General features: G+C 39.7%; 1 protein-coding gene across 3 annotated transcripts; it reads left to right on the forward strand.

Moving 5' to 3' along the window:
• Positions 1-462: 462 nt before the first annotated feature.
• Positions 463-22118, forward strand: znf821 (zinc finger protein 821). 3 transcript variants are annotated; one of them, XM_061743436.1, is made up of 6 exons: positions 463-522; positions 12230-12361; positions 12504-12622; positions 15860-15958; positions 16227-16393; positions 18087-22118. In XM_061743436.1, exons 1-6 carry the CDS (start codon positions 519-521, stop codon positions 19075-19077), a joined length of 1512 nt encoding a protein of 503 aa, XP_061599420.1. In that variant the 5' UTR covers positions 463-518; the 3' UTR covers positions 19078-22118. The 3 variants fall into 3 exon arrangements, with proteins under 3 accessions (XP_061599420.1, XP_061599412.1, XP_061599430.1); XM_061743428.1 differs by lacking the exon at positions 463-522 and adding an exon at positions 4993-5312; XM_061743446.1 differs by lacking the exon at positions 463-522 and having other exon boundaries at positions 12229-12361; positions 12484-12622.
• Positions 22119-22445: the final 327 nt, after the last annotated feature.

The raw sequence follows: 22445 nt of genomic DNA on the forward strand, positions 1-22445 counted from the left end.
ATTCTATTCTATTCTATTCTATTCTATTCTATTCTATTCTATTGCTTTGCCTGTAATGAGACTATGTAATATACATGTATTAGTTTCACCTTTTAAGTTGAATTATTGAAATTAACTTTTACACCATATTCTTCACCTGTAGGCTATAACATCTGGGCTGATGTGGACATACATAGCATAGATAGGAGACTATTTCAGTTGCTAGTATGGTTGGCTGTCTGTACAGTCATGCAAGTTCATTGTTATTAAAGCACTTTAAACTTTAATTTAATACTTTTTTTTATATAAAATAAATACATTTCTATGCATTTTAAAAGTTTTGAGGATGTCCCTTTTTTTGGCACTTGCGCTGCTAAAATCGTGGTATCCCTTATCTCTATCTCTGAAAGGTGGCAGCACTACCTACGCCGTAGCTCTGCGTCGGTTTAACGCAGGACCATAATTCAGGCTTGAGCGCGGCGGTGCGTCGTTATCATGGAGCAGCAGCTGCTCGCTGGCCGGGGCTGCCGCCGGACACCATGGGTACTTATGCTTCACTTATGTCTTCCTCTAACCGTGGCGTGGCTGTTCATTCAATATTTTTGTCGTCCAGAGCGCATATATAAAGGGCTCAACGTTGAGCTTGTTGTCGTTTTTCCAGCTAGCTCTTGTCGATGTTATCAAGTGGGGTTTGTGAATATTTGGCAACCGACATGGCTTTCAGTTTTGTATTAATATGAGCCGCTTGTTGCTGTTGTGAAGCAGACATTTTATGACACGTTGAGATTTTTTTTTCCCCTTGTTAAGGTGAGATGTTTTTGCTTAACCTTGCGGAAGAGTACATTTTCTAGCCCCCGTCAGGTCGTGCTGCGGCGGGTTTTACTCGTGGCATTCAGTGATGACGACGTGCGATGTTGTTACTCGAGCGGTGCAGAGGTTTGTAGCGCCACCTGGTGGTGTTACTGGGACTTCTAGTTAATTATTCTTTAGGTTGGGCTTGATCAATTAATAATTTATTATTTAGTAGATAAGGGCGGCATTAGGTTTGGTTTTGAGTCTAGATAAGTTACATTTTAGTAGTATTCATGGATTTATAATTAGAATGAGAAATCAGAAAGAAGTTTATTGCCAAGTAGTTTAACACACACACAAGGAATTCTTTGTGGTGATTGGTGCAATGCAAAATAACAAATAATATTAAAAGAAAAAATGTACAATCATATAGATTAATAATATGATTTGTTGTCAAAATGGCAGTAGTAGTTCATTGTATTCAGTTGTAAAGTCAGATATCGCGGTGAACATTGTTTTTTGCATATGAATCTTTACTTTTTTGCAAATATTCAAAAATTGTTACTGTTGGCTTCGGTTTAATGTATGCTGGTGTTACGCAAGTCACATTAAAAATAAAGATATATTTTATTTATCCCCAGGAGGAAATTCCAGTATTATGTAATGTAATGTATAAGAAATACTGGGTTCAAGAAATAGAATATATAAATACATACGTATGTATGTATGTATGTATGTATGTATGTATGTATGTATGTATGTATGTATGTATGTATGTATGTATGTATGTATGTATGTATGTATGTATGTATGTATGTATGTATGTATGTGTGTATGTATGTATGTATACAGTACACAGTACAGACCAAACGTTTGGACATACCTTCTCATTCAAACAAATGGGGAAGTGTGTCCAAACCCTTGGTCTGTATTTTGTGTGTGTGTGTGTGGGTGTGTGTGTGTGTGTATATGACACATACGTAACAATGAAAATAGATAAAGATTCAGTATATATGTGTTTGTATATATATATATATATATATATATATATATATATATATATATATATATATATATATATATATATATATATATATATATATATATGTGTTTGTACACATATACACACACACACACACACACACACACAGCAACAGAGTGGAAGGAGGACAGAAAAGAGTTCATCCAGAGCAGGGAGAGGTTAAGTCAAGCTGTTGTTATAAAGTCTGATGGCAGTTGGTATAAAGTCTGACTCGTTCAGTCCTGGACCTGGTTGGAATAATCCGCTGGCTGAATGAGCTGCCCATCAGCCACACCTCGTTGTACAGGGGGTGAGAAGGATTTTCCAGGATTGAAAAGATTATATTATAACTGTAAGCAATATCAGATGTTTGTTCATATGCTATTGCTTTTTTCTTTGCGGATCAGAAGGACCAAAATTCAGAGCATGCACCAGTTTGGATGATATGAGCATCTCACAAGGCCATGGGATGGAAAAAAGACATCTTTTGAGTGTGGCAGGAAAATGGATGGATTTAAAATAATAAAGCAAAATAAATTAAGATATCTGGATTCAGTTCGCTCACTACAATCATCTTTCTTAAGTTTAAAACTTTGATATGTGAATTAACACTGACACGTTTTCATTGTTCGGTATCCCAGTCCAGAAGCTTATGAGGATGAACAAAAAACAATCCCATTAAGATACTCGAAAGACTCTACTGTTTAAAATTGAAAAGCCAATCAAAGCTACAAGTTTGAAGCACTGAAAAAAAAGAAAAAAAAACTATGTACAGTACTGTATGTGAAACCAGTTTCTGATCACATGCTCTGGACATTTTTTCCCTCATGAACTTTCAGGTTCTTTGTCATGCAGAGGAGTAGATTCTTAAATACAAGTCTTTTTACCTTGTTATCTGCCAGTACTAGCTGGTCAGTGATAGAGCATATCAGTGTATACTTTTGGATGAGTAAGTAACAAATAGTAGAAAATATCAGCACCAAGATTTAGGTGTCTGTGCTTTTTCTTCCTTGTCTCCATGTGCCTGGCTTCATCTGTTGTTTTTTTTGTGCATTTTTTTTTTTAAAGCTTTCCACTCTTATCTGACATGAAGGAAATTTAGACTGTAACAAAGTAAAATACCAAAGAAAGAATCATACTTACGTAAAAGTAAAGTGACAATTACAATTAAAATTACAATTACAAAATACTTTGTTGCAGTAAAATAAGTAAATGCATTTTATTACGCCCAGAGATATGACTGTGGCGGTAACTAAGGAACAGTAGCATGTTTCCGTTGCATGTTTTGTCCACTAGGGGGCGCTGTTCAAATCACTTCACACTCATTTCCTAATTTCTCTACAAAGGCAAGCAATGTTTTGGTTTTGGGTCACCAATCCTGGTCCTCGAGGGCCGGTGTCCTGCATGTTTTACATGTTTCGCTGCTTCATTGCACCGTGATAAAAGTGACTGTGTCGTTAAGAGAATTGTGCAGACCTCAATGACAAGCTGATGACGATGATTAATTGGAATCAGGTGTGTTAAAGCAGAGAAAACTCTAAAACATGCAAGACACTGGCCCTCGAGGACCTGGATTGGTGACCCCTAGGCTTCGACAAGATGCAGCTGTTATGTATGTTGGCTTTGTCTTATTGTTTGGATGGTGTGAGTGCAAAAGGTGTTTTTATAGTAAAGAATTTGGATTAATAGAAAACTACAGTAGCGATACACTTTAATTAAAAAAATGTGATTTATTAATTAACTTTTTTTTAAATTTAATTTACAATCCACCTATTTACTTTAATTCACAATATTTCAAATTTATCTCTGGCTTTTCATAATGAAATGGTTAATTTAACTTCCTTCCATTCATACTAAAACTGAATACAGTAGCAGACCGAGATTAATTAGTAATTAGTTTATCAAAAACCTGCAAATGTTGTGAATATCTAAACAATTAATTTAACATCACGGTTTTTCCACCCTATTTCTCTGCGTCATATATGAACCGACATAGTTTTTTTTGTTTTTTTTTTCCAGTTTTATAAAACGTATTTTTTATTCTTCTACCTTTTATTTTACAAACTCTGTCGTGAAACATTTTAAACGATCTTTAATACATTCTTTCTCAGTGAATAACTGGAGTTAAACTTGAGAGATGATCCAGATTCAGTAGATTAATAAAACCACATACCAAACCATAAAACAAATCAAAGGGAAAAAAAATAGAGAAAAACAAACCATAGACAAATATACATGTACATTTTTTTTTTTTAAACATCTTCTCCTAAGGATGATAGTATATTTAGTAGACATAATATGAGATGCTGTCAAATATAGAGCTATATAGAAAGAAAAAAACTATATATTGAAATAAAAGACAAAACAGGGTTTTTTATAAAGTGCAAACTATAAAAGTATCACAGTATTTTTAAAAAATCAGGCAAACAAACGTGCCAAAAAGAGGAGCAAGGACTGAGGCATGTATCAAAAAAGCAGAAAACAAGATATATTGTCACAAATCTTTTTAGCCATTTTGTTGGAGTCTATTTATTTTAGGGATAAGAAGAATAATTTAAAATAATTTAAAAAGCAATCAAAGGAAGGTTTGCTGTTCCTCCACTTACTACAATGAATATGATATTTACCTCTCTATGAGAAATAACTATGAACCGACATAGTACAGGACTGTCTCAGAAAATTTGAATATTGTGATTTTCTGTAATGCATTACAGAAACAAAAATGTCATACATTCTGGATTCATTACAAATCAACTGAAATATTGCAAGCCTTTTATTATTTTAATATTGCTGATCATGGCTTACAGCTTAAGAAACTCAAATATCCTATCTCAAAAAATTAGAATATTCTGTGAATCTTAATCTTAAAATGTAAGCCATAATCAGCTAAATTAAAATAATAAAAGGCTTGCAATATTTCAGTTGATTTGTAATGAATCCATAATGTATGACATTTTTGTTTTTTTAATTGCATTACAGAAAATAAAGAACTTTATCACAATATTCTAATTTTCTGAGACAGTCCTGTATAACAATGTCCCGGCGAATCCCACAATGCCGTTCGGTTCCTGCTGGGATCAGCTGAGCTGCGCGTCGCCGCAGCAGAGAGCGTGCGCGTGCCCGCGGCTCGGGATCGCGCAGCCTCGCTCGGGTCGGAGCTGCGCGGCGTCTCCTCGTTTTAAAGTCCCTGCTGCTGGAGACGGGGCTCTTCCCCCCCAAAGGCTCCGAGGATGTGACGCTAATATGTCATCGTTTTGGACTTTTTTTTTTCTTTTATTTCCAAACCATTACTATTTCCTTTAACCGTTCTGATACATTGGACGATTTGATCCATTTTTATTTTTTTTCATGCTTTCTGTCATCGTCCGTTCTCTCAGTGCGGGATACACCTGGACGGGTTTCAGGGATCAGGGACTTGTATCTTTCCTTTTCTTCTTTTTTTTTTTTTTTTTTTTTTAACCACCGACTGTGGACAGTATTATGTCCAGGCGAAAACAGACCAACCCCTTCAAAGTTAACTGTAGGTATATCAGCTATTTTATATTACTATCCCACGACTCATCCATCCGATTATTCTTTGATTATTTGAAGTGATCAGCTTTAAGTTCTTGCCTTTCTTTCTCCACATGCCTTGCTTCATCTAGATGTATTTAAGTAGATATTCCATGTGACTTATACCATCATTACCTGTTCAGGATATTTGTTGGTTCCTGACATATAAATGTCAGGTATTTCACTTCTGGATTTCAATCTCAAAGTTAAAATCTTCTTTTAAGAGTAGTGATGGATATAATTTTTATTTGGTCTGTCGGTTACATGAAAACACACCATAACAGTCATCTGTGTGCCTTTTGTTGCGTTATTCATTCTGCAGTAGCGATTAAGGAATTAATGTAACTATAATAATAATAATAATAATAATAACAAATAACTTTATTTATCCGTTAGGAACTTCATTTGTGGAAAAGCATCAGCATCAGTGCGTGTACAGATAACATATGTGACAGGACAATACAGAAACAAACCAAACAATCAATATAAAGCAACATACATTGGGCAATCACAAATACTGCTGGACTTAGATGCTGTAAAACCATAGCATAGATAAAATACGAGAGAAAAAGATATAAAAAAAAAATATAAGTCCCCCGTTAAGTGCGTGATAAATACAATGATTTTTTTAAAAATATGTATAAAAGCGGGTACAAAAATGAATAGGTAGGATCAGCTGTTTATGAGTCTGATTGATGAGGGCACGAAGCTTGACATGGCTCTGTTTGTCCTGAATTGTAATGATCTGTGATACACTTAGCAAAAACAGACACTAAAGGGTGGCAAAAACTGAAAAACTTTTGGAAATATACAGCCTGGAAAGCTATAGCCATTCACTTTACAAAAATTCTCTCGTAAAGTTCTTTGTATCAAAAAGTAAAAGAATTAGGATAGCAGCCAAGCTGCCAAAACTGGAAAAAAAACCAGAAAGGCAAAGAGACCAAATGACAAAAGAGATGAGGCCAAAGAAACTTAAAACTAGACAAAGGCGGACCTTCAAAGTAAAACAGGAAGTGTAATGAACAGAAATGGACAATGTCAGAGGAGACAAAATAAGACGCGTCCCAAAAACACCAACATCAAACTGATCCCAGATCCTATCAGAAAATGGCAAAACTAATGAACCATGTATGACAAAAGTATACAAACTCATGACCCAACCACAATAACCATACAGCGTAACAGTATGGGAAAGAGCACATCTTTGGTCAATTTTCAAATACTACATGATGGCACTTTGTTTAGTAAAAGAGGAGATCAATCATGTAAACACCTTTCATTTCAACACGTTCATATGAACTCTCATCAGATCATTTAGTACGCTTTGTCTGTGTCAGTGTGCAGAATTATGGCGCTTGAGATTCCTGCCGTTGCATAATAATCTACTACAAAGCTGGTTCAGAACTTTGGCAGGTCACTGTCTGTGCAGACTTTGTAAACATGATATTCAATGTTGGTAATGCCAAAGATGCAATGAAAGACCTGCACGGGTAATCCAAATGAAGGCTGAGTTCAAGGATGGCTGCTGTCTGGCTTCAGTGCTGAGCGCTAATGAAATGATGGCAGAATGACTACTGAGTTCCCCTGTTTGAAGGCTGGTGTGATTAGTGTTGTGACTTGTCATGGCAAGATGATCTGTGAACAACTATCCTTCAAGTTGTCATTTCTGTTGAATACCTCATCATATTTGCATCAGACAAAAGAAAGTCTACACTGAAGTCTCATAACAATTGGAACATTATCAGCCTCACTTCCTTGTATTTAAAAAAAAAAAAAAAAGAAATCAGTTTTTGTCTAATTTTCTTTCACTAAGAAAATTCACTGTACTTCTGGCCCAGCGAACACTCGTCACATTATTCTTGTGCATATTTTTCTGCATGGCTTTCCTGCAGGGCTCATTATTAAAATATACGCAATTATTCAAGTCCCAACAGGTCTGATTAGAGTCCCCAATACAAACCTTTTTGCAAGAAAAAAACAACCACAGAAAACAAACATGAGGTTTCTGCTTATTTATAAATGTATTATTTTCAGTGTTGGACTGTTTGTAAGAGACATCACGTTGGCTGGAGAAGGGAGTTTGGGCCAGGAGTAAACTTCTTGTTTTCTGACTCTTGATATACTAAATGATTGCACGGAGCAATCTGTAACATCTTCAAACATATTTTTTTTAATTAAAATGGATATTCTGAATTCAAGGGAGACCCCTGACATATAGTTGGTTTTCCTTGATGTGACTTAACTTCAGGCTCTCTGTCACGACTCACCTTAGTGGACAGTCTCCTGACATCTTATCTTAAACGGGCTGCTGTCTGCTCGTGGGGATTGGTCAGTGTAATCTACTGAAGTAATGCATGCAACAATCCGCCTTTCTAAACATAGTTTGTGTAAACTGCTGTATAAATGCATCCAACACTTGCGACTACAGTAATCCCTGAAAGCTAATGAGCTCATTTGTTGCTCTGGAACACCTACAAGAGTCCAGAGTGGGAACTAAAAGCCCCAATGGAGGCCAAATGCAAGGTTATGTCTGCACACATTAGAACCTCTTGCTTCGTATTTTTGAAAATGTCATCACTTTTTTCAATACTTTGCCATACCAACACATGTACGTAGATTATTGATTTTCTCGAAATTCACCAGGCTAACAGATAAGTCAACCACACACTCACAGAATAAAGGAGATTTGTCTTTCAGGTTGAGAGCAGATGTTTGTTCTGTTTAACATTACATGTCAGTGTTTCCTGATTCTGGTCTCCAGGGGTCACTTCCCTGCATGTTTTAGATCTAGGGTGGCCAATCCTGGTCCTCGAGAGCCCCTATCCATCATGTTTTAGATGTTTCCCTGCTTCCTCACACCTGATTCAAATTACTCGTTATCATTAGCTTGTCATAAAGGTCTGGACAGTTCTGTTGTTGAAACAGCTACTTTTATCACGGTGTGCTGAAGCAGGGAAACGTCTAAAACATGCTGGATAGGGGCTCTCGAGGACCAGGATTGGCCACCCCTGTTTTAGATGCTTCCCTGCTCCAACACACCTGATTTGAATGAATGGATCATTAACTGACTTGCAGACGCGCTGATTGTGATCCATTTATTTGAATCAGGTGTGTTGGAGCACAGACAAGTGTAAAGCACGCGGGCAGCGGGTCTTCATGACTTTGATCGACAAACACTGTTATAAGTGGATGTATTATTGTGCTTTCACTTTCATTCTGAACCTAATAGCATCTTTTTAAAAGATTTCAACAGCTGATATATCAAAATATTTTAGATATTAGATTATTTAGACATGTATGTAGAAACTATTAATATCACACATTTGTTTAGTGTGTTGTTTTTGTTTTGATTTTTTTTTTTAAGTCAAAATGAGATTCTCATATTTCTCAAATATTTGAACTTGTTTTTCAAAAAGCTAAAGGTTTTCACCTTTTGCCTCACGTTTTATCCCTGCTTGGTAATGTCATGTGAGTTCGATGGTGACAGTGGAGTCCTTTATTCCAGGAACATGTATTTTCTTGTTTTTTGATGCACCTAGTTAACTACAAATTCTCAAGGGAAAGTTTTGAATTCAGATTAGTCATATCTTTTGGGTAATATTATAGAAGTCACCAGTTTATGAATGATTAGATCTCTGGTGCAGCATCCTCATTCTTCTATTTGTGCGTAGATGCAAGACGGGGCCCCAGAACTTCCTGCAGACTCAAGCCCCTTTCACACAGCCAGTTCGAGGCGGGAACGTTGCGCCTTTAAGCCGCCTCGCTGTTCTGTGTGAAAGTCACGGAGGCGGAATGGGGGGGCCAAGTGGCCCCACCAATAAGCCGGCAGCGGAGGTAGTCACAGAGCCGAAACGGGGTCTGTGTGAATGACACAGCCGGCATGCCGGCATGCCACTAGACGCTGACGCTGTCGTCACGCCTCTGATTGCGGAACGCCGGCATGCTGTGTGAATTTACAGACTGGAGCGGCGTTATGCCGGCGTTGTATGGTTCTGTGTGAACCAACAAAGGCGGCGTATTGGCAGGACTTCTTTACACCAATATTGCGGAATCTCTGTGTGAAAGGGGCTTCAGACAGTGTTGTGTGGAGGGGACGGTGGCTGCAAAGGAGAAGGAGGGGCCCTTTGAATTCAACAGGACCCCCACTGCTTGGTGTTTGAGTAGAGTTTTGGCATTCTGTCTTTTGTCTGTTTTGTTTTGCGCGCTACCCCTGCGCCACCTACACCCCTGTCTCTCTCTCTGCTGTGTGTCTGTTGGCTGATGAGTTTGTCTCTTTGTCTGGATTCAGTCAGACACTGCGTCACCTCCTGCCCACAGAGACACACAGACTCAGAGATAACATCGCAGCGGCAGAGACTGGGGGTGGAGGGGTGGGGGGGCAGAGGCAGCCAGCAAGGAGAGACAGATGTACAGACAGAGCTCTGGCAGCGGGGGGATGGGTATTTCTCACACATCAATCATTGGCTATGTGTGGAGAAGCAGGGCCACAGTAGTAGTAGTTGATAGTTCAACACCCCCCCACACACATACACACACACACACACACTAATGAAGGCATGAACTTCTATGGACAAGCGCTAAAACTGCACTCATACCAATGTCTCACATAACAGAGGTGAGTAAAAGCGAAAGTGTGGGAGCCTGTGTACAACATACATGCACAGCACCTCTGGATCTTGACGGGGGCTGTAATTACTTCTGTCAGTCTCAGGTAACTGAAGTCAGGATCTCTCCCCCATCTCTGACCTGCGTTAATGGAAAGAGTGTGCACAAAAAATGCCAGAAAATGGGATTGTGAACTGTCTTTACCTTTTAGCTAACAGATTGCGGCTGTTTCTATTTGTAAACATCAGAGGAACTTTCCAGAAAACTGTTTAAAATGAAGCAGTCCGGGAAGTCACATTTTGGTTTGCAGGGGTTGGATTAGTAATATAAAATGTGAGGGGTAATACCACATCCTCCAACCAAAAATGTGTCTATAAAACAAAGAGTGGCATCACAGGGAGTGAAGCGAGGTACATATGGCTCGTCGTTGCATGAAGCTGCAGCCTCCCCCTCAGAGATGATGGTATAGATATGGAAGTAGTCAGAGCTGCATGAAAGCAGGGGAGACAGAGGGCGAGCCAGCCTGCTCAGTGTGTGGGTGGTGTTGAGAGAGACGGAGGCAAACACACAGAGTAGAGAGGCAGTTAGCTGGAGGAGGAGAGGCTGCTCCTCCTGTGGGATTGCAGCATGGCTGTCGGAACTGTTAGCATGACTCGGTGTGTGAAACAGTGGGGGTTGGGATGCAGATTAAGGTAATGTTCATGCGTATATGTCATTGGGCTCAATTTGCTGGCTTTGCAGGCATTGTGTTTTTGTGCCAAATGGTTCGAATGAAGCCCCCCTAGTATATGTAGACGTTGTTCAACATCCTCACCTCACCTCACCCAAGAACATTTGCAGACTTATCTCTTTTTATTCTCATATGTTTTGCTAAAGATATTGTTTTGTATTATATAAATAATCTGTGAAATTTTGTTGTTTACCAAATTTGTCCTTCTCAAATAACAAATGTATTCATTACGCTAACAAAACAACATCATCTATGACTTTATGCCTCTGCAAATGCTGACTCAAAAAAAAAATTGTTCCACATCAAAAGTTAACTTCTTTTAACTTCGGCCGTGTCTCACCTCTGACAGAACATTTTCAATAAAACTCAGCTGCTTCGCCTGTCAACTTTTTCCCTCGCTTACGATTAATCAACGATTATTTTGCATGCACCCCCTAGAAAGAAAAAAATCTCCACATACACAAAGAAACAAAGCACCCACACACACAAATGAGCTATTTAAGGTTATTCATTGAATGCCAACTATTGCAATTAAAGCACTTGCAGCGAGATGGGTCACAATTCACTTTAGTATTAAAAAAAACATTTAAATTGTTTTAAATCTGGTAATATTGAATGCCAGCAAGTCCTGCAAATATTTAAAAAAAATCTGTAAACAAATATCTTAAATAAAGCCAATGAAAAATAGAACATTTTCAAAGGTCACACTTTAAAGAATCATGGTCTAAACAGTAGAAAATTAATAACTCTTATTTGTTTCAAACATTGCCAAAGTGTAAAATATCTGATACATCTTGCAAACAAGATTTAATTTCAATAGTGACGTGACCGAAATAATTGACATGAGCATGATTACGTTGGTTATAGGTTCTAAATGTCGGTTTCGATTAATTATCAATGATTTGCCCAACCTTAATCCTGACCCATGTGTTGTTATTATTTGCTATGATGATTGCAAGGATAAAAATAAATATATAAAAGCCCCTTTTGTTGAAGTTGCTGCTGCAGTAGGTGTTTTCATGGCCACATACACTGGTTTCGTTTTCAAACCTGGTTCTGTGTTTCAGTGGAGACAAGGTTCTTCCGGTCGATACAATGTATGGATCGAAAGATAGTTTCTCTTCTGAAAAACACTTTGTATACTGACATGTCGAGCTCCATACTAAATATTTTATTTTAAGAGCATGTTAATTATGAAAAAAGTTAATCAAAGGGAAGTACTGCCAGGTGGTGTGCTGTTACAGCGGTGTATCTACGTCGCTCTGTACATACGCTTGTCTGGTGCTCGCATGCTTCATAGTATGTATGACGTTGCATCATTATGCAAAACTACCTTTTTAAGATTTAATCATGACAAGAAAGGATTGCTTTCCTACTTTACTACCTAATGTGTAGATATATTCATTCTCAAACAATGAACTGGATATTGTGGCAGATTAGTTTCCACTTGATGTTAGAAAGCTTATCGATTGCACTCTTCCATTTCTTCTTACATCACAACAACTCACTGAAAACATGTCTTTACTTTCTTTTTTCATTTTAATCTCCAGGGCCATTCCACTCTTCCGGCTTAACGGGACTTCAGCGCACTATTAACATGGATGGCAGGGACGAATTCACCGAAGACAGCGAATGCTGCAGCAACAACTCCCACGACGTCCAGGGGCGGGATAGCCTCACAGGTACGAGACGGAGCGGTGGGAGAGTGCAGGACAGGACGGACTCAGTGGGAATGTCCTCAGACTGAGGGGTGTTAGTGAGAATAAGCCCTCCTCTGTGTTCTGTTGTCTGTCCGTATTGATAGGGCTGTGTTTGCCTCCATAGAAGAAAGCGATAGCGACCCTGACAACCACAGTGAAGACTCATCCTCCAACATCTCTGCTGACGACCACATGACCACCAAGATAACAAACTGCCACCTACAGGGAGCAGGAGTCAAAGAGGTATGTTGGCTGCCGTGGAGATGGTCACTTTCATCTTTGTGTTTTTACAATTGGGATTTTTTTTATAATAATCTACCCATTGCTTTGATAGATATTATACTTGTGCAACACAAAGTGCTTAACAGAATTAAAAATCACAATTAACAAAACCCTCTCAGCTTCGTCCACCACAACACACTATCACGACCGCACACATAAAAACAGCACACACACGGATACATGCCAATAATATTAGAAATAGAGCAGTAATAATAAACTATCTTCAGTCTTTTGAGAAAACACTAAAGAATAATTAAATAAATAGCAGGTAAAATGAATGAATCAAAGAATATTAAAAAAAATATATAGATATGTATACATAAATAAATATACGTACATATGAATAGATCTAAGACATTAAAACTCTAAAATATAGTTATCATAAATTAGGAAACATTAAAGCCTAATTAAAAGCTAAATTAAAAAGATTAGTCTTGATTTGGCTTTTAAAATCGTCCCGACTTCCAGCTGTTCTCAGGTCCTCTGGTGGATCGTTCCACAAAATTGGGCTGTATTAATAAAAGGAGGCTTCACCGTATGTTTTAGGAACAGTTAAACATTTTCCACCAGAAGATCTGAGGGTCCGAGGAGAGTCATAAAATGTAAGCAACTCCGACAGATAAGCAGGACAAATTCTTTTAAGAAGGTTCCCGGTTCGGCTCCCTGACCCGGCGGGGGTCTTTCTTTGTGGAGTTTGCATGTTCTCCTCGTGCTTGCGTGGGCTTCCTCCCACAGTCCAAAAACTTGCGTAGTAGGTTAATTGGTGATTCTAGCCCGTAGGTGTGAATGTGAGTGTTTCTGGTTGTCTGTTTATCTATGTGGCCCTGCCTCTCACCTGTAATTACCCTGCTACGGATAAAGCGGGTATAGAAAATGGATGGCTGTAAATTCTTTTAAGAGTTTAATAAACTAGTAAAAGGATCTTAAAATCAACCCTGAAGGAACCAGGTAGCCAGTGCAGAGACTTTAAAGTTGGTGTAATATGTACTTTTTCTTGTTTTATAGAGCAAACGTGCTGCTGAACATTGAAGTAACTAAGTGGGAAATATTTTCTTGATAAGACCAGAGAGAAGAGCATTACAACAGTCCAGTCTGTATGTCAAATGCATGATCCAAAGTCTCTTTGTTGGCTCGAGAGACAAAAAGTCTGACTCTGGAGGTATTCTTTAAGTGGTAGAAGGCATTCTTGGTGACAGTTTTAATGTGGGAATCCAGGAGGTCACCGAGGTTTTTTTACTTGATTTCTTTCATTTAGCGTTATGGTTTATCATAAGATTTTCTCTCTGATCTTCAGGACCAAAATATAAAATCTGACTGGTGTCATGTCGATATGTATTTGATTGAAAAATAGTGGTCATTGGGAAAATACCTGTTTTGACCTTGGAAGTGAAAGGGTCAACTGCTGGAGTGTTGTTTTGGTTTTAAAAATATGTAATTCAGTTCAGATTTGTAGGAGACTGGACTATCACAGATCCAGGTAAGAGTAGAACTGTCCATCTTGCTGCATTTTCTGCACCTTTGACATGGATTGTGCAAAGCTGTAATACCCATTTCAAAAGAGGCATACCCTGCAGAAGAGAGAGGTGGAGTTAGGATGCTAACTCCACCCCCTGAAATCAGCTGCTATCGAACGTGTGAAGTTGTAAAGGCAGTTTCTGTTCTCTTTATCTCAAAGCATGCCACAGGAATTTCATTTGGGCCTCAGGAAATTGTCAACTTTTTAAAAAATGATGAAAATGATTCAGTCTGTGGATTACTGTTCCCACGGTTCATGACCACAGATGAGGGTTGGAACATGGTGACTGATAACTCGAGCTCAGCCACTTCATCACAACAAACTGCTCAGTGTCCACATTATTTACCATCTGCAGCACTTAAATGTTTGAATAGACTAAAACTAGTCCAAGTAAACCCAGTCCATAGAGACCCCCACCCTGAAGTATAAGCTAATGTTTCAGTACCAGATGCTTGATGTACTTTTACCTCAGACTAGTCGCAATTCCATTACACTTCTTCGTGTGCAAATGTAAACGAAGTGTTTCCATTACACTTTTATGATAAACTGGATTATCAACACGTATGAAAAAACCGCTTGTGAAAACTTAAAAAGGTTGTTTGCGATATTTGGTAATTTTTTTCAATTACTGACGCCTCTGGTGCTGTTCTGTAACAAATTATTGACAGTAATCTAACTAGATCAGACTGGATTACTGACCACATTCAACACAGCACAAGTCCAAGCTGCTGCAGTCACTTGGACAGGCTTCACAGCACGTCTGTGTTGATATGGCTTCTCATCAGCTTTTTAGGAATCCACCGGATCAGGTTAAAAAAAAGAAAGAAAAAAATAACGATACTTGACAAACTCATCTTTTTAGCTGCTATAATTAGCTGCAGCATCTAATAGTTCTGTTTCTCAGCTTCTGAGTCAATTGATTCAATTCAATGCAATTTTATTTAAATAGCATCTATTACAACAAAAGTTGTCTCTAGGTGCTTTCCAGAGACCCAGAACATGATTAAGAGAAAAACAGTTTGTGCATTTCCTTGCGATATTTGGGTTTTGCGCAAATCTAGGGTTAATTGACACGAAAAAACCAACTAGTCGGAGTTCTTTTGGTGGCCTGAGGGGGGTCTCGCAAATATCTGGCTGAATATCTCCATTTCCTGAGAGTAAGTTTGTACATGAGGCCTCAAGTAAACACACAACACCTTTTTGACTCTGAAAACCCACACATTTTAATGAACACTTCTTTATCAGCCAATAGGTTTTGAGCTCATACCTTCTGTTTGTGTCACCGTCAACGAGGCACTGCGACATGCGAGAGTCATACAGTCAAACCATCGACACATCAGCAAACACTTTAAAACAATGATTCAGATATAAACATGCTAAAATAGAAGTAACCACCCACTCATGCTTGAATTTGATACTTAAACTACACTTGGGAAAAAAAAGAAAAGTAAGATGTTTTCATTTCTGGGGCCCTGGATGGCTCGGTGAGTTGATCAGGCGCCATCTCTTCCCTGCGTGTCTCCCCCCCTCCCTCTATACCCACTTTCTGTCCACCTACTTTGAATAAGAAGAAATAAAAAATGTTTGCTTTTATAAATGTATTTAATGTCCAGGGGCATTGCTGACAGTAAAGAATTGCTGACTGAATTTGGATTGAGCTCCTAACATTGAGCTTTCCTCAGGAGTGCGAGGAAGGGTCGGACTACAGCGGCAGCTTCGTCTGTCCTCTCTGCATGCAGGAGTTCAGCAGCCCCGAGAGGCTCATCTCACATGTCTACCAGGTGAGGACTGTATTGCTTTGGGACTTTGTGACATTAAACCTTTTTATAGTAATAAAATAAAAAAAAGATTTGTGCTTTAGGTTGGTGAGTATTCATTATAAAATCAGTAAAAGAGGAAAGCAGCATCGTGGCTCACTTCTCCATGTCATGAGTTTGTTGCTCAACCATCTGCTTCTTTCTAAATTATTAAAACTGACAGAAGAAAAGAGGTGGTTGTGATGCTTGATGCTTCTTTTAGTGTTTTTATTTCTTATTTTTTTCCATGCAGCACACAACCATGATGAGCAGCACCAAGAGCTATGTGTGCCCGGTGTGTGGGCGAGCTCTGAGTTCTCCCGGCTCTCTTGGACGGCATCTCCTCATCCACTCGGAGGACCGCCTCTCCAACTGCGCGGTCTGCGGTGCTCGCTTCACAGACACCAACAACTTTAACAGGTTCTGATCTGCTCTCATGAGTTTTTTTATTTATTTTTTTTATTTACTTTTCTGCACCCACAAAAAACTACCAACAACATTGTATTAATTCTTTTTCACAGAAATTCAATTCAAAAACACTATTTTAATCCCTGAAGGAAAATTACAACATTTTCAAGCTGCAGCATCTAATAGTTCTGTTTCTCAGCTTCTGAGCCAATTGATTCAATTCAATTTTATTTAATTTATTTAAATAGCATCTATTACAACAAAAGTTGTTTCTAGGTGCTTTCCAGAGACCCAAAACATGATGAAGTTTGAAAATGCCTCCACTCTCTGCCTGATAATTCGATAAATGAATCATTTCAGCTGCTCCTCCCAAACACACTGCAGTTTTCACACAATGCTGTTTGTATTTTATGTGGCAACGATTCAAATATAAAAAAAAAGCATCGACTTTGAAGATGTCCTTTGGTGAAATTGTACGAGACATAATATATAGTTTATAGCTAAGCAATGATCTGTAGTGGTATTAAACAAAAGATTGCTTCTGTCAGGATTATATTGATATACCCCATTTTATTTATTGTCCTGAATCTCCAAATGGCATTTTACTGCACACGCACTGTAGCTCTCGTGATTGTAGGTTTGAAAAAAATACACGTTTAAGATTATGAAACATTAGGACAAAACCAGCCAACCCCAGAATGAGAGAAAGCATAATTTTAACAGAATGATGAAGCCGTTAATGTAACGTCTCTCGTGTCTGACGGGGGCTTTCAGTCGTGAAAATTACATGACAAATATGTCTTCAGTACGACACAATGGAATAAATGGAGCAGTGGTTCTCAAAGCGTGAGAAGAGAGACTGGAGAACATGAGGGATGCATAAAATTAGTACGGAAATGACAGATTTAATGGAAATAAACTTCCATGTTGCTTAGCAACTACCATTAGGTTTCTCAGATTTAAACACTCGAGGTCAGGATATATATTAAAGGGGACCTATTATGAAAAACACGTTTTTTCTTGCTTTAATGTATATAAAGTGGTCTCCCCTCAGCCTGCCAACTCAGAGAAGGAGGAAAGCAACCAAATTCTGCAGTGTCTGTACAGCCGCCCGGAAGAGCCATCCAGTGTGATGTGGCTTCTACGAGCCGTTCAGATTCTGATCCCGTCGTTACGCAACGACGGGAGCAATTTACAGAGGTTGGCCTCCGATGCTTGAAACCACGCCCACAACTAACTCCGGCGGCCGGAGCTTCCGCCATTTTCTACGCATCATTCAGGCAGCCAATCAGCACAGAGCCTCATTATCATAGCCTCCCCGCCCACTCAGAATCCCACATAGATAATGAGGTTAGAGACTGGGAAGATAAAGACATGCTCAGAGGCTGAATTTCTAATTTATTGATTAAAAACAATCAAAAGCTTGTTTTTAAGACATTCAAGGCCTGTTTAAAATAGGTATTAGATGCCATAATAGGTCCCCTTAAAGAAAAGTAGTGACAAGTCATTGTAAATATGTAAAAAGAGTAAAAAAAAGAAATGAAAAAAAAAGAAATATGACAATTGTAAGCATGTTTAATAAAGTATGGGCGATATATAGATATATAATAGATGTGTATATTTATATAACAGATATGTGTGGAAATGCTTCTGACAACTGAGTCGTCTTTTTCCAGCGATTTACCTGTGGTGTTTCTTATCTCAGGGAAAAGCTTAAAGACGTCCTGGACACGAGCAGGATGGATGTGACCGGTGGGAGGGACACGTGCTCCATGTCCCAGTCTCTGTCCAGCAGCCCCATGAGCAGCCCGGGCTCCGGGACTCACTCCTCCCACGATCCGGGCCCTAATCCCAGTTCATGCCAGGGTCCACGCCCGTGTCAAGCTCCCAACCCTAATCTCAACCTATGTCAAGACCACCGTACTTGTCAGGGCTCCAGCCACATCTCCAGCGCGTGTCAAGGCCCCCGACCGTGCCACGGCTCCGGCCCTGGATCTGGACCGTGCTCAGGTCCGGGACACTGCTCAGGCTCCGACCAAGAGCCCTCCTTTCCTTCACTGCCTGACAGTCTCTTATCTGAAGGGCCGTCACTTGCATCTATCCCAGACGCTCTTAACTCCTCGTCCTCAGGCCTCCCTCCTATTCCTGACATCCTGAGCCCTATGCCGGTGTATCCTGCTGGAGTCCTGCTGGTGTGCAACAGCTGCGTGGCCTACCAGCAGTTAGTAGGCGCCCAGTCCCCCATGAGAAAATGGGCTCTACGGCGGAAGAACGAACCATTGGAGGCTCGTTTGCAGCGACTGGAGCGCGAACGCACGGCGAAGAAGAACAAGCGGGCATGTGAGTCGGAAGAAGAGAGAGAAGTGAGGAGGCTGCGGGACCGCGAGGCCAAGCGGATGCAGAGGATGCAGGAGTCGGAGGAACAGCGGGCCCGGCGGCTGCAGAGGGACCGGGAAGCCATGCGTGTAAAGAGGGCCAACGAGACGCCGGAAAAGAGGCAGGCCAGGCTGATCCGCGAGAGGGAAGCAAAGAGGATCAAGCGGCGGCTGGAGAAGATCGATCCCGCTCTGAGGACACAGATAGAGCACGATCCTGCTGCCATGGCTGCTCTGACAGCAGACATGAGCCTGTTTCAGTTCCCCTGCCCGATGCCGGTCCCTTCCATGGATAATGGTCTCTTCATGAAGCTACCCTGACTGGACCAAGTCGCCACGGAGAGATAAACTCTCCTCTTTCCGCATCCTTAACCTTTGCACTGTTCCAACAGGATGCCGTGGTAACTGTGGACCGGTCCTCGCTGGTTGCCTCCCAGCTTTTTCGGTGTCGGACAGAACTGCTTTGTTGATTACAGGAAAAAAAAAAAAAAACGTATTCAGTTTCTAATTTATTACAGTCTAAAAGACCTTGGGAACAGGGTTGGGAATGTTTCTTATTGTATGGTTGGTAACATAAGAGCATGTTGTAAAGAGATTTATCTGTTCATCAGTGGACTAACAGTTAGTTCTAGTGGGAGCAGCTCTACTTCCTCTAAGGAAAAAAAAAATCTTTTGCACATGGACTCTCAGCAAACAGAATGGGGGGGTTTAAAGTTTAAAGTCGCCCCCCCAGCCCTCCTTTCTGGTCCACTTCGCCAGCCCAGTGACTGTTTCACCGGTAGCTACACCTCTCTCTTCAAGCTGCTACCGCGGGAAGTTAATGTTCAAACTACTACCTCAGCTGGCGCCGCGGTGGCGCTCTCTGTCCTGTGGCTTACTGCGTTCCAACTCCAAGCTTCCAAAGCTCTTTACCGCTGTATACAAATACAGAGGATGCAGGTTGTTTTCCAATATTTTCTATCGGTATTTATCATTCAGGCACTTTTAATAGGACACGGACATTCACTGGAGCGACTCCTTTCTGAACGGGTGGATGTTTGTCCTATTGAACATGCCATCGGTGTCGAGCAACATTCCCCTCACCTCCCGAGTTGTGAATCTTTATTCATCCACCTCCTTACATTCTCTTTGCCAAGATTTAAAGCTCTTTTCTTTACACTCCAAATATTTTGCCAATGTCATTTATTTTCTACTTTCTGTTACAGTGTTTTCTCTGGCTCATGAAAGCTCAGTCTGTGCTGCTGTTATTGTACTGTACGATACCTTAGTTACCTCTTATATATTATTCTAGGCTCATTACACGGAGGAATAAGTGCTAAAGTGTTCTGTTAAGTGGTTTCAATGAGAAAGTACCTGCTATGTTACCTGTTGACCTCATAGTTTGACACATTACTTGAATTTTGCCTGCAAAGATGCATTTGTTTTCCTGCTAATGAGTACACGGCAACATGAAAGTTGAGTAGTAGTATTGTATAGAGAATCATACTTTGATGACATAACCTCTGCTTTGTGCAATTTCTGTAGCATTCACGTGCTTAATAAGGCTGCAGTACTTTCAGTATGGGGAACCGGTGCCACTTAAATGGAGGTTATTTTTCTATATCTACACGTGAGTTTGAAAGTTTTATCAAGTCACATAAAGGAATCAGTGTTTTTGTTACACTCATTTAGCACCGGGGCTAATGTCAGACCAGGAGAATTAAAATTCATCTGCATTCATTAACCTCATTCCAGCACATATTTATGCAATATATATTTTTCTTGTTAAGTGTCTGTGGTATTTTGCTGGTATAAATTTGTTTTAATGAAGAGGCTAAGTGTTTATTTTCCTGCCTGCAAGGTGGCCTCCAGTTTGTTTTTTTTTTTTGACTTGGCTTTTTTTTTTCCTGATGCAAAATCTTTTGGTGTCAGTTTGAAGAAATATCCTCCAAGGACGAAGCCGTGTTTCTTTTTGGGTCGCTCTAAACGAGTCAAGCTACCTGGCACCTTGTTACAGTAAATCAACCTAGAAAAGAAAAGGTGCACTGCCTACCCAAAACATAAAAAAACTGATTTAACCGAGCAGACAGATGGCTGGCATTGGAGACGAAGGGCAGTGATCAATATCTTTCAGCTGACAACAGGTTACCCTTGTGCAGTGAGCAGCTTCTCATTCCTGAAACAACTGTCAGAATATAATCCTGTATCCTGTTTCAGAAAGGTTGAGTTTTTGTTGTGCACTAAGCAAATCTGAAACTTCACAAAGTGAATTGTCCAACATGAAGCTTAACGTGAGGGACGGTCTTCAGGATGTGTTGTGACATTGCAGGAGCCTATAAAAATTATTCATAATTCATGCCGTTATCAAAGCTAAAGGAGTCCAACGAGTGTGTGTGCATGTTTTCGTTTGATTTGTTTTTTTTTGGCCCAGCAGTGTTTCTCCTCATAGGCTTTCTTAGAAGTGCATCAAACTTCTATGCAAATGATTTGTTATTCATTAAGGAAAACTATTTCACTCCTTGCTGAAACTATGCAGAATGCAATTTAAATTTTTAAGTTTACGCAGACTTCAAAGTAAAAAGTTCAGCTTCTCAGGCAATGTTACTCAGTGAGAGGGCTCAGAACCTCAATACAACTTTATCCATAAGGTTCATTTATTTACCTAGTCACCTAACGTGATAGGACCAGTATTGGCCAGTTGGCAGAGCTCTTTCATTGTCTAAGACATGTTTCCTCTTCCAAGTGCAGCACATCAAAAGTAACAGGGTCTCACTGCCATCCTATCCATGATACTCTACCAAGGGCAGATCAGTGTTCTCAGCAAAGGCTTCAGGTGTTTTTTGTTCATCCCGTCTTAGACTATGAATACTAGGTATTCTCAGACGGGTTTTTTTAATTTGTTTGTAAGTTGTTGTGATCCACGTTGTTCTGCAGTGGTCAGAAAGCTTCTTTCCAGTGAGAGTACTGTGGACTCTGAATTGTTAACTTTCATGAGCAGTACGCTCGCATCGGATTTGGTAAACACTGCATGTCGTGAAACTGCACTTGTACTACGATGGTTCAGTATGAGCTTGTGTTCTGTTTATGCCTGCCTGCTCCCCCCCTTATTTTCTTTTTTTAGAGTTTAATCAAAAAAAGATGTTAAAAAAGATAATTGTTGGCCTTTCTGTATTAATTCTGTTAGGATTTCCTCTCAATGTCCATGTTTACAACATAAATATCAGCAAGGCCAAATGAATGAGCGAATCAGCTAACAACATGGAAGCTGCGATATCAATGCATTCTGACAGGGTGGCACTTTGGTGCACCATCCTGTTACTGGATTAACAGATGTACAGACCATAATGAGACCTGGTAAAGAATGTGGAAATAAACAAATTCATTACACAAGTATTAAGTATCATTTGTCCCTGCCTTTTCCTGTTTTGTAACTCCTATAAGTTGAAGTAGAGCAGCATCAGTTCAGGTATAGTGTGAAAAAACACCAAGCTGAGTTCCCCGTACTTTAATACAGCTACATTAAAATAAATGTATATTTAGTATAACGTTGATTTGAAACTCTTACTAGCTAATGCTTATATGGAAATGAATGAACACACACACGAACACACACACACACCAAGCAGATCCCAATTATATCCAGTTCCGTGTTCTCTGTACATGTAGTGAGAACAAGGCAATTGAATCCAGTAAATAAATGGGTAAACACA

The sequence above is a fragment of the Cololabis saira genome, chromosome 2, assembly GCF_033807715.1.
Source record: "Cololabis saira isolate AMF1-May2022 chromosome 2, fColSai1.1, whole genome shotgun sequence".
Lineage (NCBI taxonomy): Eukaryota > Metazoa > Chordata > Actinopteri > Beloniformes > Belonidae > Cololabis > Cololabis saira.